General features: G+C 35.7%; 4 protein-coding genes across 10 annotated transcripts; 3 read left to right on the top strand and 1 right to left on the bottom strand.

The window, feature by feature from the left end:
• The first annotated feature begins 704 nt into the window (after window positions 1-704).
• LOC125369231 (2,3-bisphosphoglycerate-dependent phosphoglycerate mutase 1-like) lies at window positions 705-3,293 on the top strand. Its single transcript, XM_048371222.1, is given in 10 exon segments — window positions 705-805; window positions 807-990; window positions 1,266-1,387; window positions 1,477-1,532; window positions 1,535-1,629; window positions 1,763-1,864; window positions 1,965-2,031; window positions 2,034-2,083; window positions 2,723-2,782; window positions 2,885-3,293. Coding segments are annotated over 9 exon segments (807 nt in total). The 5' UTR covers window positions 705-719; the 3' UTR covers window positions 2,768-2,782; window positions 2,885-3,293.
• A 263-nt stretch (window positions 3,294-3,556) lies between these two features.
• Window positions 3,557-7,690, top strand: LOC8263038 (probable beta-D-xylosidase 7). The gene is given in 15 exon segments (XM_048371221.1): window positions 3,557-4,704; window positions 4,791-5,001; window positions 5,004-5,045; window positions 5,048-5,088; window positions 5,505-5,565; window positions 5,568-5,673; window positions 5,772-5,869; window positions 6,022-6,297; window positions 6,300-6,371; window positions 6,374-6,586; window positions 6,589-6,672; window positions 6,675-6,782; window positions 6,908-7,027; window positions 7,030-7,270; window positions 7,272-7,690. Coding segments are annotated over 15 exon segments (2,316 nt in total). The 5' UTR covers window positions 3,557-4,281; the 3' UTR covers window positions 7,492-7,690.
• An 810-nt stretch (window positions 7,691-8,500) lies between these two features.
• On the bottom strand, window positions 8,501-10,910 carry LOC125369354 (metallophosphoesterase 1-like). 3 transcript variants are annotated; one of them, XM_048371411.1, is made up of 5 exons: window positions 10,418-10,908; window positions 9,669-10,267; window positions 9,278-9,364; window positions 8,743-8,887; window positions 8,501-8,655 (listed from the first exon to the last, which is right to left on the bottom strand). In XM_048371411.1, the coding sequence occupies exons 1-5, from the start codon at window positions 10,673-10,675 to the stop codon at window positions 8,617-8,619; spliced, it is 1,128 nt and encodes a 375-aa protein (XP_048227368.1). In that variant the 5' UTR covers window positions 10,676-10,908; the 3' UTR covers window positions 8,501-8,616. The 3 variants fall into 3 exon arrangements, with proteins under 3 accessions (XP_048227368.1, XP_048227366.1, XP_048227367.1); XM_048371409.1 differs by having other exon boundaries at window positions 8,501-8,887; window positions 10,418-10,910; XM_048371410.1 differs by having other exon boundaries at window positions 8,501-8,887; window positions 9,669-10,264; window positions 10,418-10,905.
• Window positions 10,911-18,930: 8,020 nt separating this feature from the next.
• Window positions 18,931-26,894, top strand: LOC8263039 (helicase sen1). 5 transcript variants are annotated; one of them, XR_007214724.1, is made up of 9 exons: window positions 18,931-19,088; window positions 20,112-21,606; window positions 22,556-22,735; window positions 22,823-22,918; window positions 23,024-23,183; window positions 23,315-23,447; window positions 23,541-25,307; window positions 25,439-26,221; window positions 26,323-26,894. XR_007214724.1 is itself a non-coding variant. In XM_048370752.1 (9 exons), the coding sequence occupies exons 2-9, from the start codon at window positions 20,163-20,165 to the stop codon at window positions 25,850-25,852; spliced, it is 4,092 nt and encodes a 1,363-aa protein (XP_048226709.1). In that variant the 5' UTR covers window positions 18,931-19,088; window positions 20,112-20,162; the 3' UTR covers window positions 25,853-26,894. The 5 variants fall into 5 exon arrangements, 4 of the variants coding, with proteins under 4 accessions (XP_048226709.1, XP_015571502.1, XP_048226707.1 ...); XM_048370752.1 differs by having other exon boundaries at window positions 20,112-20,372; window positions 20,475-21,606; window positions 25,439-26,894; XM_048370750.1 differs by adding an exon at window positions 19,466-19,501 and having other exon boundaries at window positions 18,940-19,088; window positions 25,439-26,894.
• Window positions 26,895-27,338: the final 444 nt, after the last annotated feature.

Here is a 27,338-nt window from a genome sequence, read left to right as displayed (position 1 = left end):
GATAAAAGCTTTTAGCTAGGAAAATGAATATGAGCTTGTTTCCGTGGCCTCACTTTGATGTTTGTTCTTAATTTCTTTGTTTTCAATTTTTACCTTGAGAAGGGAATATGCTATATTCTGTTTAGTAATCCTCTTTGAGGCCAACCTAACATATTGTAGCTTTAGAGTTATTAAAGTAGGTATATTGCTTGTTAAATGAAAGAAACCCATCTGTATAGTTTGGGGTCTTACACTTTTTCTTTTGATGTTGTTGAATTTTCAGAATGGCCAGTGCTGTGTTTCACCAATCAATAGGGACTCTTCAATCCCATCAACATCTCCATAACTCTGGATTTAATCAGGAGTTTCAGAATATTTCTGTGAAGTTGATTTCAAAATGTTCTAAGGTTGATATGGGATTGTCAATGTCAAGAAAGGGGAATTTTGCTCTGCTAAGAGGAATTTTCATGTTGTTCAAGCCTCAGCTTCTCAAACTTCAGTAGTTGATCCTGTTTCAACCCCTCAAATGGCAGCACAAACGAAATTAAAAATAAATCAAGTAAGCCAGCTTTATTATAATCCACATTTTATATCCAGCTATTCAAGTAGACATTAGTGTCAAATCATTTCTAAAAGGATGTCTCTATAAATTTGGCAAAATATATCCTATCATGTCAATTTTTCCATTAGTCCTTTTGACATACATCACCGTCTGGAATCTCATGAGCTGATAGAAGAAAATGGCCATTTATGTGAAATCTTCTAATTGCTGTATGGTAATCCATTCAGGCGAGGCAGCTCTAATACTGATTAGGCATGGTGAATCATTGGAACGAGAAGAACCTGTTCACGGGTTGTGTTGATGTTCCATTAACAAAGAAGGGTGTGGAAGAGGCAATTGAAGCTGGTAAGAGAATCAGTAACATACCTGTCGACATGATATATACATCAGCCCTGATTCGCGCACAAATGACTGCTATGCTCGCCATGACCCAGCATCGTCGTAGAAAGGTAACTTTGGAAATGTCTCGTTAGTTGATAGGAAACCAAAATTTAATGTATGAGATTCTGATTATGGAAGCTAATAATGTTTCTATTGATTATGTAGCCATTTACTGGTTATTGCTACAATATTTATAGTTACCCTAGCACATTTAAAGCACATATACGCAGGAACAGCAATTCATGCTATCTGAACTGTATCCAACAATTGAGATTTTGATGCCCTGAGCAATTTAGATCCAATATCTGCTTTATTTGCTAACCTGTTATTTAACTGGCTACAGGTGCCAATAGTTATGCACAATGAGAGTGAGCAGGCAAGGGCATGGAGTCAAATCTTTAGTGATGACACATTAAAGCAATCCATTCCAGTTATAACAGCTTGGCAATTAAATGAAAGAATGTATATGTTTCCACTTTTACCCTTTTGCCTGTAATCATGCTGCTTGCTTTTAATTTTTATTGCTGACTTATAAATTGGTCTTCTCTAGGTCGCGGGGAATTGCAAGGTCTGAATAAGCAGGAAACAGCAGACAGATTTGGAAAAGAAAAGTTCACGAGTGGAGGAGAAGTTATGACATACCTCCACCAAACGGTGAGAGTTTGGAAATGTGCGCTGAAAGAGCTGTTGCTTATTTTAAAGATCAGGTCATGCATGATTGTGCTTACTGTTACCTAGTTTTATCATAGTTTGTTTGCTTTCTATAGGCGTTTTACATTTGAAAATTCAAGAGACTGTCGCCATTCATTAGTTTCTGACTGTGAAAGTACTGAACTGCAGATTGAACCCCAGCTTCTTTCTGGGAAGAATGTGATGATTGCTGCCCATGGGAACTCGTTGAGGTCCATTATTATGTATCTGGACAAATTAACCTCCCAAGAGGTGATTGGCTATTTGATATTGCAAAATTACCATCTTTTATAGTTTTCTCTTCTTTTCTTTATCACATATGAACCTACTTTTCAATTTCTTTTTCTGACAGGTCATAAGTTTAGAACTATCAACCGGAATACCTATGCTTTACATTTTCAAAGAGGGCAGGTTTATTAGGAGGGAAGCCCTGCAGCACCAACTGAGGCTGGGGTCTATGCATATACTAGGGTATGTACTTTCTGGTTATTGTGTGGATTGTTAAGTTGATCAGTGTTTGCCAATGTCTCATGGTGTATTTTACTAGTTCTGATGAAGTTTTGGCCTGTATCTGCTCCTTCCTATTGGACTTGTGACATTGATATTTTTGTCTTCATGTCAAATAATTAGTACCATTAGCCTTGCGCCAAGAATAAATATTTTTATCATACATATATTAATAATTTGTCGCACATTCATGATAATATTTGACATGAATATAAGCATGACTAGGCTTTATTTATTTTTGGCATATTGCACTTTTCTGCCCTTTGATGGAATACCCTTCAAATTTTATGACACTGAAAAGGGAGAAACCCTGATGTTTATTTGTGAAATTCTATGGGTAAAAATATATATGGGCTTGTTTTACTTAATAAGAGATGATTGTATTAAATGGTTGAAATGAAATATTTCTGGAAATAAACAAGTCAGTCTGTATACCAATTAAGACAAATAGACGGCATATCCTTAAGAATGAGTGTCTCATCCTCATAAGAAAATGTATGGACGGAAGCACTGAAACATTGTTGCAGTAAACTTTTTAGTTGGCTTAAATTATCTTTTGAAGTATCTTTGCATAACACTAATGGTCATGCTGTATTGTTGCAGAGATTAGCTCAATACAGGCAGAAGTTAGATGAGATGTTGCATTAGTACGTCAAACAATTGGTAAGCTTAATTGCTTGTTATCATTACAGCTTCAACCTGAGTCACTATTATTCTCTTTACCTTCTAATCCCTTGAATAAGTTACAAACATTTTCTTCATCAGGACTGCCTATCACCGTACCACAATCCTGGATTCCCGGTGTCAAAGATCAAAGTAAGAAAATGAAAGAAAGCTTGCATGCGATGTCTACCACTGGAAGCAACTGTGTCTATCTGTTTTATGGATCTCTAGAGTCTACTTGTTTCGCGTCCTTGCCCGTGTTCCTTTCAGGGTATATATGTGAGTAACTGAGAGTTAGTGATGTTCAATTCCTGTGATAGATAGACTCAACTAAGAGGATTTTTAATGTAAGATGTTAACCTTTTTTAGCTGTTACAAATTTGATATAGTAACAGGAAGAGTAAATTTCTAGTTTTGCTCTTTGCTTTCTGTGGGAATACCGGATACGAATAGTGTCGGTGCATTGAGAAATGAGAAGTAAAAGGAGGTTTTCTTGTTTTACAACAACAAATCATGATAAACTATATACAACTTGACGTCCGCAAGGAGGGTTTTTCAGTATTGATCTCAGTTGACACATGCAGCATTTGCCTTGTATCAATTAGTACATGAATAGCATTTACGATTGAGTTCCTATCGTCTTCGTAAACATTATTGTTAACAGAAGAAAAGGACAAAAGATTCTGGACAACCAGAAACCTGTCTCAACTTTCAAAATGTAGTCTTAAAAAAATCCTAGAAGATCATAAAATTTGGCCGAGGTAATGTACATGTCAGTAAGTAGGGACGGGTGATTATATTTACCAGAAAGAACTAGAGCTATGAGACAATTCTCTACCAAAAAGATCCCAGAAAATAAGATGCGGTTAAGCATAGTGTCGCTTTATGCGAGATAGGAGAAGCTTAGGAATGGCAGAGCAATGAAACAATAGTTTGCATCTCAGCAGAGCAAATGAAGAAGGTTCAGTGATGATAGATGGAATCATTTCTTTTATTGTTGGATCTGAACTCTAAAAGGTATTCAATCATTGTCAAGTAATACCACTTTTAATTGAATTGAAAAATATTCAGAAGACAGAAATGGTTACTTCTCACTCAGATATGCCTTGTTTATTTATCCAGAGCACCAGAAATAGTTCTAAGGGTAACACTGAACAAGGGCAGTTCTTGTCTTTTCCTACAAAATGATTAGCCTCCCTCACACCTTTCAAGAGTTGAGCATTAGTCAACATCAGTGACCATGGTGGTGGACCTGTAAACCTCACTTAAAATTTTAGCAATGTCTTGGCTGTATAAATCATCTAGTGCTGAAGATATTATTTTATTATTTTTCTTGATCTAACCCTCGTATTCAGAATTGTTTTCAAAAGTGATTTTTAAGAAAAGTGAGAAAAAAAAAGGTAATTTCAAGAAGTTGTTGACCCTGTAAAAAGAAAAACACTGCATTCGTCTCTTCTATTAAAGAAGCTCTATCCATTTCTTCTCAACAAATTCATAAAATGAAGCTCAGAAAGATCTCTCTTCTAACCCTATTCCACCTTACTTCCTTCCTCATCTTTATCTTTGCAGACTCGGCTCCTCAGCCTCCATTTTCTTGTGACTATTCTAACCCATCAACAAAATCATATCTTTTTTGCCAAACCTCACTACCCATAAGCCAAAGAGCGAAGGACCTTGTATCTAGACTAACATTGGATGAGAAAATCTCCCAACTTGTTGACACAGCACCTTCAATTCCCCGGCTTGGTGTCCCTGCCTATAGGTGGTGGTCTGAAGCATTACATGGAGTAGCTTTCTTGCCTGATGTCAGCGAAAGACAAGGCATCCATTTCAATGGAACCATTAGGTCTGCCACCAGCTTCCCTCAGGTCATTATTACTGCTGCTTCATTTGATACCAAACTTTGGTATCGCATTGGTCAAGTAAGTCCTTACAATTTCTTTTTGACATTTTATCTAGAATCAATAGTTATATCAGTATAATCTCTTTATCTTTAATTATATGAAAGGTGACTGGAAAAGAAGCACGAGCTATATATAATGCTGGACAAGCCATAGGCATGACATTTTGGGCACCAAACATTAATATATTTAGAGATCCAAGATGGGGAAGAGGGCAAGAAACACCTGGAGAAGATCCAATGGTTACAGGGAAATATGCAGTGTCTTTTGTTAGAGGAGTTCAAGGTGATTCTTTTGAAGGAGGAGTTCTTGAGAGCAACTTCAAGCTTCGGCTTGCTGTAAGCATTTTACTGCTTATGATTTAGAAAATGGAATGGCACTAACAGGTTCATCTTTAATGCTCAAGTAAGTGCAAGACAATAGTCTCGATCGCCTCTCTCTCTCTCTCTCTCTCTCTCATTTAATTACTATATATAAAATATACACATGCGAGATTCCTCGTTGGTCCCAGTGCTCGATGGGTTTAGAATAAAATAATTGCTTAATCAAACAGAAAACTAGATTCATAAGAATGACCCTGTCTTGGTGTCTACCTTTATATGTTTCTAATTCATTTATGAATTTCGCAGAAGTGCTTACTTCTTGTTTTCTAACACGGATAGTTGACTACTCATGTTAAAAATCGTATGCAGTTGCTTATGCCAATGAAAGATAAGAAAGAATGTGATGCTTCTGTGTTTTCTATCTATTAAATACAGACAAAACGATTTACCTAAACACGTCGTTGCTAATATAATGCCAGCAATGTTTTCTGGGTTTAGGTCACGAAACAGGACTTGGCTGATACATATCAGCCTCCATTTCAAAGTTGCATTCAAGAAGGAAAGCAAGTGGGATAATGTGTGCTTACAATCAAGTTAATGGAGTCCCAAATTGTGCAGATTACAATCTTTTAACTAAAACAGCCAGAGGACAGTGGGATTTCCACGGGTAACATTCAAAGCTAAACCATTCATTAGGTTAATGACAATTACGTGCAATTTCTTCATAATCACGAATGCTTCTTTTACTTTTTCTTCATTAATCAGGTATATCACGTCTGATTGCGATGCAGTATCTATCATCCATGATGATCAGGGGTACGCTAAAGAACCAGAAGATGCAGTTGCAGATGTGCTTAAAGCAGGTACAGCGGCATGGTTCAACCCTTTCTCCATTCACTACATATTTATAAGTTAAATGAACAAACTACAATAAATTAGTAATAACTGCATATAAAAAAAAAGGTTTTGAAGTACTCGCTTGCCTTCTAACCTTTAAGAGTTTAACAAATTGTAGGGATGGATGTGAACTGCGGTAATTATTTGAAGAACTACACCAAATCAGCTGTCAGAAAGAAGAAAGTGTCTGAATCTGAAATAGACAGAGCCCTTCACAACCTCTTCTCTATTAGAATGAGGCTAGGATTATTCAATGGCAATCCAACAAAACTGCCTTATGGCGACATTAGTGCAGATCAAGTTTGTTCTCAGGAGCATCAAGCTGTAGCCCTTGAAGCAGCTCGAGATGGCATTGTTCTGCTAAAGAACTCTAATCAGCTTCTCCCTCTTTCAAAATCAAAACCACTTCCCTTGCAATTATTGGCCCCAATGCTGACAATTCAACCATACTTGTTGGAAACTATGCAGGTCCCCATGCAAAACTGTTACACCATTTCAAGGATTGCAGAATTACATTAAGACCACCAAGTATCACCCAGGTTGCAGTACAGTGGCTTGTTCTTCAGCTGCAATTGACCAAGCAATAAAGATAGCGAAAGAGGCAGACCAAGTGGTGTTAGTCATGGGACTAGATCAAACCCAAGAAAGGGAAGAACATGATCGTGTGGACTTGGTGCTCCCAGGAAGCAGCAAGAGCTAATAATTAGTGTTGCACGAGCTGCAAAGAAACCTGTTGTTCTGGTGCTTCTATGTGGAGGACCAGTAGACATATCTTTGCCAAATATGATCGCAATATTGGAGGCATTTTGTGGGCTGGTTATCCAGGCGAAGCTGGAGGAATTGCACTTGCAGAAATCATCTTTGGTAATCACAACCCAGGTAAACTTCTACTATGCTATACAGTATACTCAGATTCATTTCTTTGCTCGACGGGGTGGGAAAATAAAAGAAGACATTTTGCTTATATTCAATTTATTAATGGTGCTTGACATGCTGAAATGCAGGAGGCAGATTACCAGTGACGTGGTATCCACAAGATTTCACAAAGGTACCGATGACAGACATGAGGATGCGGCCTCAACCATCTTCAGGTTATCCTGGCCGCACTTACAGGTTCTATAAAGGCAAAAGGTTTTTGAATTTGGCTATGGTCTAAGTTACTCAAACTATTCTTATGAGCTTGTCTCTGTTACACAAAACAAGATCTCTTTGAGGTCATCAATTGATCAAAAGGCTGAGAACTCAAGTCCCATCGGTTACAAGACAATTTCAGAGATAGAGGCAGAACTCTGTGAAAGGAGCAAGTTTTCAGTTACTGTAAGAGTTAAGAATCAGGGCGAGATGACAGGCAAGCATCCAGTATTACTTTCATGAGGCAAGATAAGCCTGGAAGTGGAGGGCCAATTAAAAGTTGATTGCATTCCAAAGTGTAAAACTTAATGCAGGAGAGAATGCTGAAATTGAATATAAGGTAAACCCTTGTGAGCACCTTAGCAGAGCCAATGAAGATGGTTTGATGGTGATGGAAGAAGGGTCTCAATACTTGCTTGTTGGAGATAAAGAGTATCCGATTAACATAACTATTTGATATGAAAAATTTAAATACAATGGATGTATCAGGTTATGAATTAGGATCCTGTTCTATCATAAATTTGGTTTCCATCAATAGATTGCCAATTTCAGATGTTTAAGCAAAACAATGTCAAATTCAAGCTGACCTTTTTTCCTTGAAGCAAAATAACGACCTGCCATACTTCTAAAAATAATTTATGTTTTGAGCATACCTCAAATTATACTGAAAAGAGACACTCCATGAACCATATCGAGCTCGGATTGCAAAATCAGAAGTGTATATGATCGCATTAAATTTGAATAAAGTGGGGGAAGAACAATAAATGAATGCTCGCTAGCAAAAATATATACGATCTGACTTCTGATGGATTGATAAAGCAATCGACAGTAAATTGGGGTACATGAAATTGAGCTATTCGAGAGCACTTTTACCCACTCAATGTAAAGTTCTAAATCTTGCTCATGACACATAATCATTGTTTTATAACAATTTCTGGTCATTGTTCTATATCAAATAACAATAACATTCTGTTTATAACAATGGTCTGCACTGCAGTCAACAGATACAATGCCCACTGAATGTTACAAAAGCATAAGAGATTTCAATATGTCTTAAAGGTTATGATATTAGAGACTCCCATATTTCCTAAAGGTTACAATATTAAAGTATTGTCGATTGTGGGTGCAGTAACAATTAAGTACATCATAGTTAGGGCTCTGTCAAGCAAAACAAAGGACCTTGAAGTCCCACCTTCAGCTAATTATGCTAAAATCATTAGTGTATCTGACCACTTAACTAATTCAGTTTGAATTAAAGCGTTATAGTTTGACTTAAGATCAAAATTTTGCTCCATGAAGCTACACAAAACAGTTGGTAAATCTTCAGTGAGAACAGCCCTTCTCTCATTAATGTAATCAGATATTTTCTTTTTCATAGTTTAGACTACAATCTACTGGAAATAGGTAAAGAGACTCAGGAATCAATGTCCCTTTCTATCCTCCTCAACTATCACTGGGTTGTCAGATAAGTCTTTACAAGTGTAAGCTATTTCACTATTTATAAAGAAAGAATACTTTATCACAGTAACTGATACAAATTCACAACCTGAATAATGTACAACAAGTGACAGGTATTCCCCCATCATCTAAAACATCTAAGCTGAGGTGTATTTGCCATAAGCTGCATCGTTAGTAAGAGAATCAGAAAACAAGTATACACTATTAGAACATGAGATTCTCTAACAAGTGAGCAGTAGCTGACACTTACAGCTCTTTCTTCACCATGGAAAGTGGCAATAACAAAACCAGGGTCATCCCTCGCTTTCCATGTCATTGCAGGAACAGTCACCTCACGTGTCCCATCTGAGTGAGTGTGATCACAAAATTCATAGCTGTGTGCACTGAAAATGATCCTGCAAAAATCAGCACAGGTCATAATCACTGCATTTACAGGAAAACAGGAAAATCCAGTACATACTAAGGCAGATATATGAGTTAAGCAGCAAAATAAGATCAGAACCAGTTAAATTAAGAGTAAAAAGAAGAAGGTTTAAATTAATCATTCGATATAATTATCTTCAAGGTATATGTCCTCCAAACTTATAAGTGAAAAGCATAGTATCAACTGCTCATTCTCTTTCTCAAACTAATTTGTAATAGTTGAACTGTACCAAACATGAAGTTTCACAATAAATCCCCAGACATATAAATGCATTAATCAAAAAAACTAAACCACACAGAAGCACACGCCTTAGAAAAGATATCAAGCAAGAAAATCAAACGAAGGTCCAATGTGGAATTACCTTGGTCTGAGAGCTTGAAAAATATAATCAGTAGAATTTGGTGGAACAGTATGCAATAAATCATAGGGTCCACTACCAGCGAATCCCCTGAAGGAAAGAATGAGATAACTTTAAGCAAACAGACGTCCAGCAATATAAAGTACATTCAGAGAATTCACAACAAATTAGAAGGCATATAAAGGCTAAATTCCTTTGAAGAAAGAAAGGCTAAATTCGCACGAAAATTCATAACTTGGCTTTTGGCACCCAACTGTAGCATATAGGAGGGTGATAACATACAGTTAGCTCCCCACCTAACCAGCATTGACAATGAGCATTGAACTATGATCACAAGAAATGCTGCTGTAAGACCTCATAAAATAATAAAAAGATGCAACACGGAGACACACACCTGTGCTCTAGTGCATTTGAGGCATGTAGAAAAGAGCTAGTAGCTTTCTCAAAACCGTTGCCTCCCATACAACTGTCATTTGCTATCCGGTGTAAGGGGAAATGAACTAACAGAACGGGGCCTGATCCAGACGACATTGTATTCTCTCTCCACCTAAAGCTATCAGGCAATTCCCTAAGATTTCCACAATCATCCATCACTTTTGATGCGCCTTCCATTTCCATTCTAAGATCTAGACTCTCTGTCTCTATGGTCCTTTCAACACTAAACCGTAACTTATTGTTTCCACAAAGCAATGCAACAGAATTAAGTGAAACAAAACTAACATTACTAATCTCAAAACCACCACAACCAGATGAATCTAAACCAGGAAAACTCCTAGATATCCAATGAACAGACCTTGAATCAAGCTTACTACATTCCCCAATGTCTCTATCACCAAGAACAACATGAAAAGGTAGCTCAAGAAATGGTCCCAAAATTCCATGAAACTGATGTAAAATAGATACCCATTTAGTTTTTGTCAACTCAAATCCTTTAGCTGAAAGATCTCCCAATACTAGCAGCATATCGGGCTTCAAACTGTGAAAAGATTTCTGCTTTAAAAAAGAAAAACGTAAGCAACATCAACTACAAGGAGTTACATAAACAATATATTTAGAAGATCAAATATTTGAAAATCCCATAATAAAATTAATTTCTTTTAGACATTGTATCAAATACTAAGCTTGCGGAAAACAATAAATTACCCTGAAGAACTTGGACATGTAATAATCTCTAAAATACTGGTCAAAGAAACTAGCTTTGGACCCTAAAAGTAACAAATTAGCGACCATCATTACTTTCAAATCCTCTCCCGGGTTTTTCACTGCTATAACGTCGTTTTGTTGTGAACTTGCAGGTACCACGGTGCAGGAAGGAACGGAGACCCATGCTTCGTAGACGAAAAGGAAGGCGAAGAGGAGAAGAGGTAACAATGGCTTCCAATTGCATGAGAAAAGGTCCATAGTTGATTTTTGTTGATGGAATCTAGGGTTAGGGTTTTCCCGTTAGTAGCCATTGTTGTTGATTATTTTTGATTCCATCATCTCTTTTGCAAAAGGGAATTGATTCAGTTTCGGATTCGCTATCCGTTGGTGGTACTGTTTTCTCTTCGTCAAGTACGTTGGATTAAAGATTTTTCCACGTGGATTAAAGATTTTATTTAATGGAGTTATAGAATTAGTGAAGCTTCCACCGTTTCAGAAAGGTCACAAGAGAAAAAAAAAAAAAAAAAAGGAAGCTTCCTCCGTCAAACGTCATGTTCTAATAAAAGTGTTTTCACATTGCTCAAAAAAATTATAATATATTAATATTAATTGAAATTTAAAATTTCAATCTTATGAATTCGCCATTTAGTAAAAAGAATTCTAATTATACAAATATTTTGTATATTTGTGTGTGTAAATATAATATTCATGTACGAAAAATTGTAGCTCATTATTATTTTTTATATAAAGAAAACGGTACTTCATTCGTCCAAAACATGAACATTCAGGTTCAGCACTGATTCTACATACACATAAGCCTCGTGCCAGAAACTAGGGCTAGCATGAGAGTGAGGCTCTTGCAAAGTAATGATCAAGCTTACCTACGCATCTAGGATACAGAAAAATGAATCCCTTGGTTAAATAAAAAAATATAATCTTTAACTAAAAAACCAAACTCCGACTGATTCAAACTATGAGCCGAAAAAGCTTTGAAAAATATAAGTGCATTTGTCTTAAAGATAATGTTGTCTAGTTGTATTGACAGAATCCAAGATAGAGCTTCTTTCAAAGCCATTGCTTCGAATTCCTCAGACTGAAACATGTTGTAAATGACCTTAGAACAGCCATGGAGAAACCTACCTCTTTCATCTCGAATGACTATGCCAACTCTTGGTGTATTAGTCTAAGTAAAGGTGGCGGTATCAAAATTGCACTTGAGGTAGCCATTAGGTGGCATCTGCCATTTTAATTGAGGTGGAAGAGGAGGTTGATGGACTGTTCTAGCTTGTTTGGTAGCTTGTGCCTGGATCCAGACTTAGAAGAAAATTTATGCTTTGATCTACAATTGTCTTTGGAGTTTGAATACAGCCTCGCCAAATGTAATACCCAGAATTTTCCTTTAATAATGATTAATAAATGAATTTTTATTCAAATTAATTTTATTTTATTTTTATTTGGTTTAATTGGAATGAATTAAGTAAAATTTTAATATTAGACAATTAAAGAAGTTATTTTTCTATACCCAATTAGTTGAATCTTTAAGAAATTAATTAGAGGCGTTGGAGCAGACTGCAAAGTGCGGCAAAACTGTGAGTTAAGGTCATATAATCAATTCATTTTATATCATGTCTAATTTAAATGCATTGTTAATTTATTAATAATAATAATTATTACTTTTAGCATTATTATCATAAAAAAATTATTTTCGTTATTATCGATACTATTATTAATATTATTACCATTATTGTTACTATCATATTTACTGTTAATTTATTATTATTATTATTACATCTGATTTTCATGTTTACTATACTCGAAGCTATTAAATTTAAATTCTTAATATGTTATTGAATAAATTGTGTTTATTTATGATTATACTACTTATAATTATTATTGATGCTACGATTGTGACATCGGGATGAGGCAACAGTAGAACATGTCACCTAATGTGTTGCATCAGGACCGCATGTGCACCAGTATTAATCAGAGACAGGTAGTAAAGGTTATTTTTGGGTTTGCCACAGTGAGTATAACTCTGGTGAAAGTTTGACTACCAGAGGAAGGTCCCTAATCGAGCGTTGTCTCTGAGCGTCGGCTTATTTGGGAATCAAGTGTCCAGGCTGAATTTAAGGACCTTAGTTGAGCTTCGCTCTCTGCATCCTATACCTATTGGAATAAAAGAGCCGAAAAGCTACTAGTAATGGGATTAGGGTTACTGAAGCACGCGTCCCATAAATATTTGAATTGAATTTTTTTCTTAATTATGGTATGACACGTGTTTTAATATAATATGATATGTTATTATGATATAATAAATATCTTACTGAGGAGGCTGTAATTGTTATAGGATTATATAATTTTAACTCACTTTCGAGGCTGATAATCTCAATTTTAATTTTTCAGGTGACAGTTAGGTTCTCCGTCGTCTTGCGTTTGACAGCCCGACTTCCTTCTCCATCGGGCCTATTGTAATTAATTTATACTTTTATATTTTGAATTATTTAAAATTCTAGACTCTTCGCAGTAGTATACCTGATATATTATGTTTGATCTAGTCTGTAACAAATTGTGGAATGTTGTTAATGTCCAGTTAGAGACTTGTGAATTGTATGTTGGGCTGATTTAATAGTATGTTTATATATGCATACCTGAATTATCGATTAGTCAGGCTTACTACAGGTTTTGGTGGCTTTAAGCCTAGTCATTTCCTAGTGCTGGTCACGGGCCCACAGATCGGGTCGTGACAAAAACTTTAGTCCCTAGCAATATCTTTTGAATCTGTAGTGAAAAGTCTATCACAAAATCTATCATTGTGCCCTAAAATTCCACATATGTAACAAAGACTGTTAAGGCGTTCATACTTAAAGTTCATCACTGTCCAGTCTCGTTCTGCTTTTTAAACTTTCTTACCCCGTTAAAGACATCAACAAAAACTCTAATTCTCATAAAATTCCTCCAAAAATTCGAGTTATTGGTATTATTGTACTCTAAGAATGTTTCTTTGAAATTCCCAAGTTGCTTTCCCATGGTGCTAGACATATAGCCCACCAGAAGGTCATAGATCGGGACCCAAAATTCAGCATGAAACAAGTCGACATGGGCTGAAACATCACCTGGTTGGAGGTGGTGCGTTAGCAAGAGGTGGTTATCAAAGACCAAGGTCCTCCTTGCACTACTCGATTTAAGTCAACTACATGAAAGAAGTGAAATAGAAATCCCTGAGGTAAAATCTCTTTTATACTGACTCCTTATCGAGGGTTTACGCTTAATGCCCGTATCTTCGCTCTACCGTAGATCACTATTTTGCCTTCTTGAGATTTAGCTCACTTAGGGTAACTTAACAAGTTAAAGTTAATATTTGTGTGTCCTTTGCTGTCAATTTTTTGTCTAAACTTTAGCTTTTATTTTTCAGCTTTCAAAACAAGATATATTTATAAACTATTTATTCGTTATTGTTTTATTCAAGAAAACCAACAAAAATAGTCTTTTTTTTTATTTTTCAGTTTATTTTTCGACTATTTGGTCTCTTTTATTTTTTAATTTTTGTCTCTCAAATTTTAAAAGAGACCAAATAGTCATTATAATATCATTTCAATTTACTGTTTTGATAATAGTTTGTACATTATAATATCTTTAGTTTAAATTTAAATATGTATAATGTCATATATTCCTATTAATTTGTGATATGGCTATAATAGTGTGAAAATAGAATGGAAAATAATTTATTTATAATGGTATTATGATAAGAATATGAATGAATGATGACATAAAAAATTGATAAAAGTATAAATAATAGATGTATATTCTTTTTCGTTCTCGTAATTTTACAACTTTGAAAATAGCACTTAGTAAGATAATTTTAGAAAACAAGAAAAACCAACAAAAGTAGTTTTTCTTTATTTTTCTCAGTTTTTTTTAAAAATAAATATTTTAAAATTGAAAGATGAAAAGAAAAAATACTAAATAGTCCTTTCAATTTAAAATTTTGATAATAGTTTATACATTATGATATTTTTAATTTAAAATTTGATGTGTATAATTTCATATTAGCAAGTAAATTTTAATATAAAAATAAAAATAAATATGAAATATCAAAAATACATGTGAAAAAATTTATTCATAACAATCATTAATCAAATTGACGGAATAGTAGTAATTTTATGGAAAAAATGCTTCATTCGATGACACTAAACCACATATCGACTTTACAAGTATATTTTTACAATCCGGTTATTTGAATATCAAATTAAATCTTTTTTACTGCTATCATAGAGAGAGAATTCAATACTTACATAATAGAAGGCCATAAAACTCTTATAAAAAGAGAATTCAACACCGTTATAATAAATGACCATAAAACTCCTAAAAATATATAAATTTTTATTTAGTAAAACTACTTAATAAAAAAATAGCACCATTAATATAAAAATATCGGTTGTGAGCCAAAATATGAAACTTTAAAACTTTGATGAAAATTAAAAAGAAAAAAAAAAAAAACTAGAAGCAGCTAGAATTTTTCTTTAATGTCATATACTGTTAGTTCATAATTTTTTTTGAAAAGATAATATAAATATTCCATTAATAAAGATGAAGAAGAACATTTTGATATAAAAGATAAAAACAAACATTAAACATTAAAAAGATACATGTAAAGAAATTTATACCTAACAATTATTCATGCTTTGACGGAGTAATAGATTGTAATTCCATGAAAAGAATATTTCATTCAATAGCACAAACCACATATTGACTTAAATATATTTTTTGACGAGTCCGATTATTTAAATATCGAATTGAATTTTTTTTTTTTACCATTTCCATAGAGGAAAATCTCAATACTTCCATAACTGAAGACTATAAAACTTAAAGGAGAATGCAATACTCTCCATAATTGAGGACCATAAAATTCTTAAAAGATATATTAATATTAATTTACAAGAACTAATTGATATAAAATAAGAAAAAAGGACCACCTTCAATTTAAAAGTGACCATTGATGGGTCAGAAATTAAAATTTTAAAACAAAAGATTAAAAAAATTGAGAGAAAAAAAGAAAAGATAATTAGAATTTATTAATCTTAATGAAATCCTTTTATTTGTTCATGTTACTGGCTATAATACTGTGAATTTATAGTGGAAAACAATTTAATTATGATGGTATTATGATAAGAACATGAATGAGGGATGAAATAACAAACTGATAAATGATGGTAAGTATAAATAATAGATGTGCTATTCCTATAATTTTACAAGTTGAGATAGCACTTAGTAAGATAATCTTATACAGCAACGGAAATGGGGTGATTTGGCTAAACTTATTTTCAAGAGAACAAAAAATAAGTATCAAAACCAATTAAAATCATACAAATTTTGAGAAACTTTTTAAATTTTTAATATTTCCGTATCAAAATGATACATTTGATGGGGTTTGACTTACCTTTTCGAAGTTTAGGGGTCAAGCAAGGCCTCCATTGATGGCTTAAGACTCGAATAACCATATCCACACATGTGTATGGGTCATAAATCTGCAATTCCTGACCGAGTCAACTCGTCCGGGTTATATGGACAGACCTTCTTTTTTTTTTTTTTTCTCCATTTAACCTCTTATTTTTGGTAGTTGCTCTGTTTACATTTTTGTTGGATGCTACAGGCATAATAAGTGTAGTAGTTTTAAAATTCTTAATAAATGCTGGCCAACCACAGAGGCGCACCAAACCACATTAGTTTAATCATCAACCAGAGTATAATGGAAGTCAATACTATTTTTCTTATTGTATTTTAGTAACTCTACAACCCAATTTTTACACATCTTTTTATTTTAATTGCAACATATTATTTTTACACGAAGTATTTTATTATTATACGAGTGAAAAAAAAGTAGCCAGTTATGATAATTTATTTGAACGGCTGTACCAACTTATATATTATAGTTAATTGCATCAATAATTTTCCTCAGTCCTGCAAAAATCCAATGATTAAGCCTTTAAGATTATGTTGGTCAAATCTTTTCTCAGTTGTATAAACTACTTCTTGAAATAAACGGTACTAAAAATAAAATTATAATTTAAAAAAAATATCAAACACCTCTAATTTTGCTTGTTTTCCATTAACTTTAATGGGCACTTCTTTTTTATATATAATTATTTTTGGGTAGATGAAAAACTTCAATTATTTTATTTTTGACAGAATCATAGAAGCAAATAAAGACACAGACACCACCATTGTGAGAAATTAGGCAAGATTTCCCATAAATGACAAGAATATACATGTAGCACCTATTTGGTGTAATATTGAGATGCTTTGTCTAACCCATCTCCTAAATAACAACAACAAGGATAATGTGTATCCACGTGTTTGTGAATGTAAAAGAAAAGTCACTGAAAAACATAATTCAGTGCATATTTCAAAGTGCATTAGATTACATTAGGTTTTAACCTTTACATCTTATTTTATTATATATACTTTATCTTTTTATATGTAATATTTAATAAATTAATAATTACTATTAATTAATAAAAAATTTATTTACCAAATATATTAATTATAAGAGTATCATAAGGTAACTAACAGCATCAAATATTCGCCACTTTAAATTCTCAAAAAAAAAAAAAAAAAAAAGGGTTTGCCAATTTTTACTAGGAGGCGTAATTTTGCATGGTGCATTTGAAGGGCAATTTGTTTGCAAAGATCTAAGAAGTTCTCAATTCAAAGAGCAGCTAAAGGACATCATAATAATATGCTGAAGCCAAAACTTTGTCAACAAGATGCCATGCCAACCACAAATGTGAACATGCAACATATTATTTAATTATTTCTTTCCTGGCTTTTCTCTTTTGACCCAGAATAAGTAAGTGATTATGTTTTTTTTTTTTTTTTTTTTTAAAAAAGAAGATAAAAAGTGATTAATTTGAAAGTGAAATATTCTTATATAACAAATATTTATTTTTATTTGAAGAGTTATCAATGATGTGCTAGCTTGATTTGGTGCAAGGTAAATGAATAATACTATTAGCCTTTTTAAATCAGCCTTGACACTTCAGTCACTAGCTGCTACCATATAACTGTTATGTCTCTCAAACAGGACATTTAAGTAATGGTCCAAAAAAGAAATTCAAAACTTTTAGATTCTAATGAGATCTCTCATATTCAAATCACATTTCAATTTTTATTTATTTATTTATAATAAAACAGAGGGAAAAACCTTAGAAAGAAACAGCACCTGCCCTCTTAGGATAGCTAACTCCCACAGTATCATGTTAAACCACTCATATTCAAATCCCATTTCATTTTAAATAGCTTTCTTCTTCTTTTTTATTTTTTATTTTTTGCACAAAGGACCATAAACTAAATTGGAACCACTAGTCAGATTGTCTTTAATGAATGTGTTTATAACCACATTTTTTTTAACATGTAAAAAATAACCTCTATCAACCTTGCATTGATTTTACCTTTATATATATTTTATTTTGTTTAATTTAGTAAAATTTAAATCACTACTCACACAGTCTGTTTCTAAAATAATTATAGTTTATCACTAAATTAAAATATTAAATTATATTATTTTAATTGACTTTTCTTTTAAGGAGAAAGCGCAAACTTGTTCCTGTACGTTTAATAAGATGTAATGTAAAAAAAAAATCCATAAAAATTCTAAAAATAGATATAAAGAAAATAACAATAGCATTACCAGTAAAAAAAATAATAAAAGAAAACCACTGTAGCCGGAGTCATAATTCACATATGCTTTTGTTTTGTTTCTCATCCAATCCCCTTTTCACAATCTTTAAAATCATGATTAGGTTATAACCCATGCTTGGATTGGTGATTTATTTACCAAGAAATCGAAAGGGAGCATGGAAAGGAACAGAGAACCCTAACATATGAAACCTATCCTTCTCCTACCCGCATTATTGACGCGTGTAGCCCACCCTCCAATCTCAAATCTCCAGTGGCAATCTCGTAAATTTCCAACTAGACTTATGCACATGAACAAGTCCCCTGAAATATGACCTATAATAGGACTGTGTGTAGTCTTCCTACGCCTTAAGCACACGTGAATTATACCCATCTCTTTTTATTTAAATTCCTAGATTACCCCTACAACCATCATCTATTCACTAAAAATGGGAAAACCTTTCTCGTCAATTAACACGCGTCACGTTAATTCTCCACTTAATGAATTTTTATCTACGTGGCATCCATTGGGACCCACTTTAAAAGCAGATCAACGTCCAATTGTATCTCAAGTATAAGATTCTTTTGTCCAAGTGACATACACCCAAGTCAAAATAGCCAAATTATGTTAATCACACACCCGAATCCCATAATTACCCTCAAATCTAATCCGAACACAGAATATGGTAAATCCGAAACACGGACGGGACAGAGAGTGTAATTGGAAACCAAACAAAGGATAGATCTGTAAATTGGAAAATCATTAGGGGATAAATAAAATAATAGAAAAAAATTTATAACCGGGAACAATTTAACGGTAACCGGAAAGAGAAAACGGCCGGTGAGAGAAGGCTCGTTATTTCCTATATAAAGCCGTAACCATAACCCTCTCTCTTCATATTTTTCATTAGCTTATATATTTGGGAGCCACCCCTTCTCTCTCTATCTACTAAAACGTTTCTCTAGAATAGAGATTCAAGTATAGCTCGAAAAACAGGTAATAGTTTCTTCTATTTCCCAATTACATATACTATCGTTTCTTTGACATATTAATATTATTAATTTTTCAAATTGGGTTAGGAAAGAAGAATTAGAAAAAAGAAAAAGAAAAAAAGAAGATGTGAAATAGTAAATCCAGCGTTTGCCTATGAGATTAATGCGAGAGTTGGCAAAGATTGATCTGTTAAAGGTTTAGTGCAATTAGAGAGCAATGATCGATTTTGTTGATTTGTGGAGAGATTGTGGATTATAATTTGGGATTAATATGCGAACCCTAGAAACTTGCTTAGGGATTGTGATATTGGCCATTTGTTTCTTTTTTATTTATGGTGAAATTAAGTTGTCTCGATCTGGTTGATTTGTTTTATTATACAGTTGAAGTAGTGAGTGCTGTTTTGCTGCATCTGAAAGGTATTTGAGTTATTATTTGGTTGAATCTATAGATTGATGAAGTTATTCTTATGGTAGTTTATTTGGTTTATGCTCTGAGCTTTTATTAGTTTCTTTTTTTTTTTTTAGATTTTCCTCCAGTGTAAAGTTAGGTTCTTTGTTTGTTATGCAATGTGAATATTATACTGGATGTTAGATTATGTCAATGTGAATGGGTAATTGATGTTGCTTTTGATTATTGTTGTCGCTTGCTTAGCAGTTTGCTTTGCGCCAATTCATTCTGGAAATGGAATGAAGCTGGTCGCATTAGGGCATTGTTTCCTTAGTATTAGTCATATTTTTCGAGTGTAATTTGGAAAACAGATAAAGAGAAAAAGGTCTTGCTTATACACTGTATGATGTGCATTGTGAACTTGGTTGTGTGATTTCCTGGTGTCTAGTTTCTAGTCTGTGGTAGTTTTCTGGCACTTGTAGAAGGTAGGTAGTGGGAGTCTGATTGAGTTGAATCTGAAGTTACAACCGTTCTATGTGAACATACTATTTGTATGCTGTCCTGTAAATTTGTTTGTCATGTTGACATTTGCTGTAGTCTTTTCATTGAAATATTGCTTTTTATGACCTTTATTTGCAGATCTGAAAATGCTTGTAGAACTCTGTTGACTGATTTGTTGGACGCCCTTTTATGTCTTTAAGGTTGACATTGTTTGCTAAGAAGAAAACACATATACAGACAGTTAAATTTCTTTTGGATAGGCTATTTATTTTGTATGCATTTACATATGAAATGGGTTCTCGAGGAAGGCTACTATTTGATCTTAATGAACCCCCTGCTGAGGATGATGAGGAGACTGATCGTGTCGTCTGCTTGCAGCCGCAGAAGGCACTTCCCTCTGTAAATCCAAATACTTCTGACTTGTTTGCAGCATCAGTAGGTCCCCAAGGTATAAAAAATAATAATGCTTTCTCACATGCATCTTCTGTGTCGGGTTTTCAGCCTTTTATTCGGCCCAAAGTTGCTCAAGGCCCTGAAGCAGGTTCTCAACAGAAGAGGGCAGGGGATCAGAATCCCAAGTTATCTTCGTCAAGACAATCAAGCAATGGTGATGACAAAAATGCGGCGCCATCGTTAGTTTCAGGCTCTACAGATCCTGAAGCTGTAGAAAGGGAAGAGGGAGAGTGGTCTGACATAGAAGGTTCTACTGTTGCATCTGCAGGCAGTAGTCTCCATGAGCTGGGAAAAGCTGTACAAGACCAGGGGAGGTATGAATTGATGGGATCTAGTACTTCTGGTATGGGTACTGAGAACAATTTCAGCAACACCAAGATTACTGATAATACCAGGGTCGAAAGCAGTGGCCGTGCTTTACAGGGGTCAGAGCATGGTTTAAATGATCAGAAAAGTACCAGTAGCCGAAATTCGGATGGCAATGCTAATGGTGATGTGTCCATAGATGGCCAGGAAGAAATTGCATTAGTTCCAAAAGCAAGAGAAGTTAAAGGTATTGAAGCAAATCATGCACTTAAATATGCCAATAATGGGGGGAAGAGGAAGATAGACCAACATAAAGAGGCAATGCTAGGGAAGAAGCGTAATAGACAAACCATGTTAATAAATATAGATGAAGTGAAGCAAGCAGGTGCTATTAAATCTTCAACACCTAGAAGGCAGTCAACTACCATCCGTACTGTCAAGGAAGTTCGCACTGCCCCTCCACCTGCTGAACATGTTGGTGAGAAGCATGTTGACCTATCATGCAATGAAGGGGGGACTTCTGCAGAATCCTGTCATCTGAAAAATGAATATAATGGTGATATGAACTCCGGACAATTAGCAAAGGTGAGGAGGCCAAACAGTGACATGGATTTTCCTGCAGAAGGACAGCTGCCACCGATTCCAAGACAGAGTTCATGGAAGCAGCCTGCTGACTTGAGGCAGCCAAAAAACTCACAATTCTCTAATAGGAAGCTGGCTCTAATGAGTCAAAGTTCCATAGATTCTAAGTTGGGGAACAAGAAAAACCTTCCTGCCAAGAAGCCAGCTGTTATCAGTAGTACCTCATATCAAGACACATCGGTTGAAAGACTCATAAGGGAGGTGACTAATGAGAAGTTCTGGCATCACCCAGGTATTTAATGTGAAATATGCATGTCTCTTTGCTTGTGACCAAGAATGTTGGATATCCTGATAAAAGGAAATGTATGTTCTTTACTGTTCCTGTAGACCCTCCCTTATTTTGTTTATTTTATTTTTTAAAATTTTTTGGCATAGAGGATGGGTTATAAAACTACAAGGACACAGTAACCTCACGCTCTATCCTCTTCCAAAATCTCTAAAACGGCATAGGGTTATGACCAGATATTATCAGCCACTTGCTTGAAAACCTGGCCAAATAGTTTAAAATGGAGCATCTGTTTGCTTAGCAATTGAATTGTTGTTCATGTTCTCACTCCTTTATCAAATTTTCCTTCCCCATTCGGTTTTGGAGTTGTAAGTCAGTTAGGATATTTTGTACTTGTCCTTCAATAAGTAAAAGCTGATGTTTGTATTGCTCAGGCCCACGCACAGCAGAGGAGATACACAGCTACATGTGCTGGGCGGCAATCAACCGTCCGGAGAGCCTGTTGGATGGAAGATTAATTGAACCGCGAAATAAGCTTGTGATTAAGTTATTGCTGTTCAAATTTTCACCACCAACTTCAGTTTTCTCTAATTCTCTAGCGTTGACTTCTTCTAATTAAAAATTTCTTGTTTGCAACATGCATTAAGGTTCATGCATGCTTTAACTACGAATGAGTTTCAAAGAAGTTCTCGCAATTTCACATGCAGTTTAGGAGTATAATATTCACTTCTTGATTTTGCTAGTACTATAGTAGTATTTTGAGAATTATTTACTTATATCGATGTCCTCTCTTCTTTGTTTTTTTTTGGCCTCTGGGTTTTTAGAGGCTGTTATATTCACTTTGTAGTGATTGTTGTTCCTTTCTTCGTGATTGGTAGCTTTTAGGTTTTCTTTCACTACCACTTTTTGGTGTTATATTATCTGAATCTGATCCGTTAATCTTAATGTGCCTCAGAGGACTCCGAGCTCCAATGTGTTCCTGGGCGGTTTGAGTCTGTTGAAGAGTATGTCAGGGTATTTGAACCTTTGCTTTTTGAAGAATGCCGAGCACAACTTTATAGCACATGGGAAGAGTTGACTGAAACTAATGCCCATGTAATGGTTCGCGTAAAGAGCATTGAAAGACGTGAAAGAGGTACGGAGATGATGCATGCATAGTGCATTAATTTATATTTTTGTTTGAAATTTTTTGACTGGGTGAAATTTTTACTTGTGGGGATAGGATGGTATGATGTGATAGTCCTGCCAGTTAATGAGTTTAAATGGACATTTAAGGAGGGTGATGTTGCAGTTCTTTCAACCCCAAGGCCTGGAACAGGTTTGTTATAGCTGTTGCATGTCTTGCTATTTTGATTCATCCTATGGGATTTAGTTCTTTTGGCTTTTATATTTGACAAATGCAAATTCTCTTCATGTCAAGCAGTCAGATCCAAGAGGAACAACTCAACAAATGAAGATGATGATGAACCTGAGATCGGTGGACGCGTGACGGGTACTGTTAGACGGCATATTTCTCTGGATACTCGTGATCCTCCTGGTGCAATCCTCCACTTTTTTGTTGGGGACTCATATGACCCTTACAGGTTATTTTAGATGCTTTAATTTCTTCTTCAGAGCATTGTTTGGCTGCTTCCTATCTTGTTTTATCAAGTAGTTATTAGAGTTATGTTCTCTTTATTCAATGTTTGTTGTTGTTTTTTTTTTTTCTCAACAGCAAGGGAGATGAAGATCACATTCTGAGGAAACTCCAGCCAAGAGGCACGTGGTTTCTAACTGTACTTGGTTCGTTAGCAACCACTCAGCGGGAATATGTTGCCTTGCATGCATTCTGCCGCCTCAATTCCCAGGTGAGAGCCAAATTTCCTTTCAAGTGCTCTAGGTTTTTTTTTTCTGGTTTACAAATCACTAGGAACTTACGATCTAGCTTCTGTTTCTTGTAGATGCAAACTGCTATCCTGAAGCCCAGTCCTGAACACTTTCCAAAATATGAGCAACAGATCCCTGCCATGCCTGAATGCTTCACACAGAATTTTGCTGATCATTTGCATAGGACCTTCAATGGACCCCAGCTGGCGGCAATTCAATGGGCTGCAATGCATACAGCTGCTGGTACAAGTAGTGGTATGACAAAGAGGCAAGATCCATGGCCCTTTACTCTTGTTCAAGGGCCTCCAGGAACAGGTAAGACGCACACAGTCTGGGGAATGCTAAATGTGATCCATCTGGTTCAGTATCAGCACTACTATACTTCTTTGCTTAAGAAACTAGCACCCCAGAGCTACAAGCAAGCCAATGAGAGCAATCCTGACAACATTGCAATGGGTTCCATTGATGAAGTTCTTCATAACATGGACCAGAATCTCTTCCGCTCACTTTCAAAGCTTTGTCCAAAGCCCAGAATGTTAGTTTGTGCTCCTTCCAATGCTGCAACAGATGAGCTTCTTGCACGAGTTCTTGATCGTGGATTCATTGATGGTGAGATGAAAGTTTATCGGCCTGATGTAGCCAGAGTTGGTGTTGATTCACAATCACGTGCTGCTCAGGCAGTTTCTGTTGAGAGGAGAACTGAACAACTGTTGATCAAGAGCCGTGAGGAAGTCTCAAAATGGATGCAAGATTTAAGAGGTCAGGAAGCCTATTTCTCTGCACAAATAGCTGATCTTCAAAACAAGCTTTCTATGGCAGCTGCTGATGGTCGTTCGCAGGGATCCGTTGGTGTTGATCCTGATGTTCTCATTGCTAGGGACCAAAACCGAGATGCACTGCTGCAGAACCTTGCAGCAGCTGTTGAAAGCAGGGATAAAGTTCTAGTTGAGATTTCTCGTCTTCTCATTTTGGAAGCCAGGTTCCGTGCTGGTAGCAACTTCAATATGGAGGAAGCCCGTGCTAGTTTGGAGGCAAGTTTTGCCAATGAGGCTGAGATTGTCTTCACCACCGTCTCAAGCAGTGGTCGCAAGTTGTTCTCTCGGCTTACACATGGTTTTGATATGGTAGTTATTGATGAGGCTGCTCAAGCCAGCGAAGTAGCTGTTCTTCCTCCCCTAGCTCTCGGTGCTCCACGGTGTGTTCTTGTGGGGGATCCCCAACAGCTTCCTGCAACCGTTATCAGCAAGGCAGCTGGGACCTTAATGTATAGCAGAAGTCTTTTTGAAAGGTTTCAGCAAGCAGGATGTCCAACAATGTTGTTATCTGTGCAGTATAGGATGCATCCTCAAATTCGAGATTTCCCTTCACGGCACTTCTACCAAAGCCGTCTTACTGATAGTGAAAGTGTTGTTAACTTGCCCGATGAGATGTACTACAAGGATCCTTTACTTAGACCATATCTATTTTATGATGTTACTTATGGGCGGGAGTCCCACAGGGGCGGATCTGTCTCTTTCCAGAATGTTCATGAAGCACAGTTTTGTTTCCAGTTGTACGAGCATCTTCAGAAAACTCTGAAGTCATTGGGTCTGGGGAGAATATCTGTTGGCATAATTACACCATATAAGTTGCAATTGAAATGCCTTCAACATGAATTTGCAGCAATATTAAAGTCAGAAGAAGGGAAGGACATCTATATCAATACTGTAGATGCTTTTCAAGGGCAGGAACGTGATGTCATTATTATGTCCTGTGTACGTGCCTCAAATCACAGTGTTGGTTTTGTTGCTGATATCCGCCGAATGAATGTTGCTCTTACACGGGCAAGAAGGGCTCTATGGGTATGGTTTTCTATTTTCTTTTTGTTTTCTTTTAATTTGAATTGTTGGTTGCACTATACCACCCAAATCACCTAGCGCCAACACACAGATTCACACACCAAAGCTCATATTTTAAACTGGATTTTTAACAGGTCATGGGAAATGCGAATTCTCTGGTGAAATCTGATGACTGGGCTGCATTGATTGATGATGCTAAGGCAAGGAATTGCTATATGGACATGGAATCTCTGCCTAAAGAGTTTTTTGTCTCAAAGGGAAATCAGGGCAAAGGCTCCTCCAACACCAGGGGTTCGAGGTTAGGTGGACCAAGGCACAGATCTATGGATTTGCACATGGAGGCCAGATCTGGAACACCTTCAGAAGATGATGACAGTTCAGGTGCACCTGTAATTTCTAGGAATGGGAATTATAGGCCGTTTAAACCACTAATGGATAATTCATTAGATGACTTTGATCAATCAGGCGATAAATCAAGAGATGCCTGGCAATATGGCATACAGAAGAAGCAGAGTTCTTCTGGGTTTGTGGGAAAGAGAGAGTCCTAGCTGTTTTGGTGATTGCCTCAACAAATTCTTTTGGCACTGCTGGTAGCTTTCTGCACAATTGAATTCCCGCAGTTGATGCTGTTTTTTAGTGCCAGGAGGTCCTTGGAATATGGCTAAACACACTCTGAGACAGGTGCCTGGCTCTGGTTCCTGTGTGCTGATTGCATCTGCTAAACAGAAGCTTCACAGATTGGCTGTTTTATCTTGGACTGGCCAAGTAAAGGTTATTGCTTATGCAATATATCCATGAGGTAGATTGCCTGCCATGTATTTTGATTGGATTGGTTGATGTGATTTATTGCTGGGAGATGGGTGCTTTGAGTGAGTATGGAATATCTACCATTAATCCACCAGCATACAGGTATGAAGGTGAGAAATTATTGTTCCATGCAGTAGGATGTGATCTAACTTGAACTTTTTGTCGGTCGATCACTGAGTTTTTGTATGGACACTGGTTGTATGAGTAGCAGGAACCAATTGGCGGTATCAAGAAGCCTTCTTACTATTAGAATCTGTAGTGCCACCATGTGCAATGGAAACTTGCCCACTTTGACTTTTGGCTGAAGTAGTTAGTTGATGTGGATTTTTAGGAGGCTTCCCGGTCATTTAATTCCATACTTCCATCATAGCTTTCTTCTTAAAGCATGGGAAGCTGACTCCTAGGTTCTTAATTCTTGGGAATGTCAGCACTTCTATTGTAGTTCTTCTATGGAAGATGCTACATACATTTTCGGGACATTCAGATGCACTAGGATGACATCTTTAAAAGGGATATGTAAGACAGTGGATGGTTGACCCAAATATTCTTTCTTCCAGTTATGTTCTTTTTGAAGGCAAGTAAGAGAATAGGGAACATGCCTACAACAGATGGGAAACATTGGACTCTGTATAGAAAAAGGAAGGAGAGTACAGGATTTTGTATAACAATGCTCTAATACTAGAGGCATTTGTGAATTTTTACCGACTTTGTATATACATCTTTAGCTATGGAATCACTATCAATTTATTTATTTTTGGCGGAATGAAAGATAAATTCTTTTTAGCGTACTGTCCTGTTTTTATGTTGACATTATTATACTTGCTGAGCGGCCAGAGTAATCTGTAGTGCCACCATGTGCAATGGAACTTGAGCTTTTATTGAGCTTATTGCGAAGAACTAGTAAGAAATTTATTTTCAAAATCTCCTTGTTTATGAGACTAATCACAAGTGACAAATGCGAATAGTCATTGAATGGTGAACTAAACGAGAGGAAAAGAAAAATGATGCTAACAGTAATAGTAGAGGGATGCCAAGCCAAGCATCCCAAAAAAACACTTGGTTCAAGTTCATTAGGGTTATTTGGCCTTTATCAGAATTCCATTTTCGTGCAGGGAAGGTTGGGTAAAATTAGATTGTCTTGGTGTCCATTGACAAGATATGGCCATGCAATACGATAATCTTCCATGGAAATAAGTTGTGTGGAATCTTCCATTTGTTTTATTTTTA

This window comes from Ricinus communis, chromosome 2, assembly GCF_019578655.1.
Source record: "Ricinus communis isolate WT05 ecotype wild-type chromosome 2, ASM1957865v1, whole genome shotgun sequence".
NCBI classification, from domain to species: domain Eukaryota; kingdom Viridiplantae; phylum Streptophyta; class Magnoliopsida; order Malpighiales; family Euphorbiaceae; genus Ricinus; species Ricinus communis.
The sequence above is the reverse complement of the archived record's forward strand: the minus strand, read 5'-3'. Positions and strand labels throughout refer to the sequence as shown.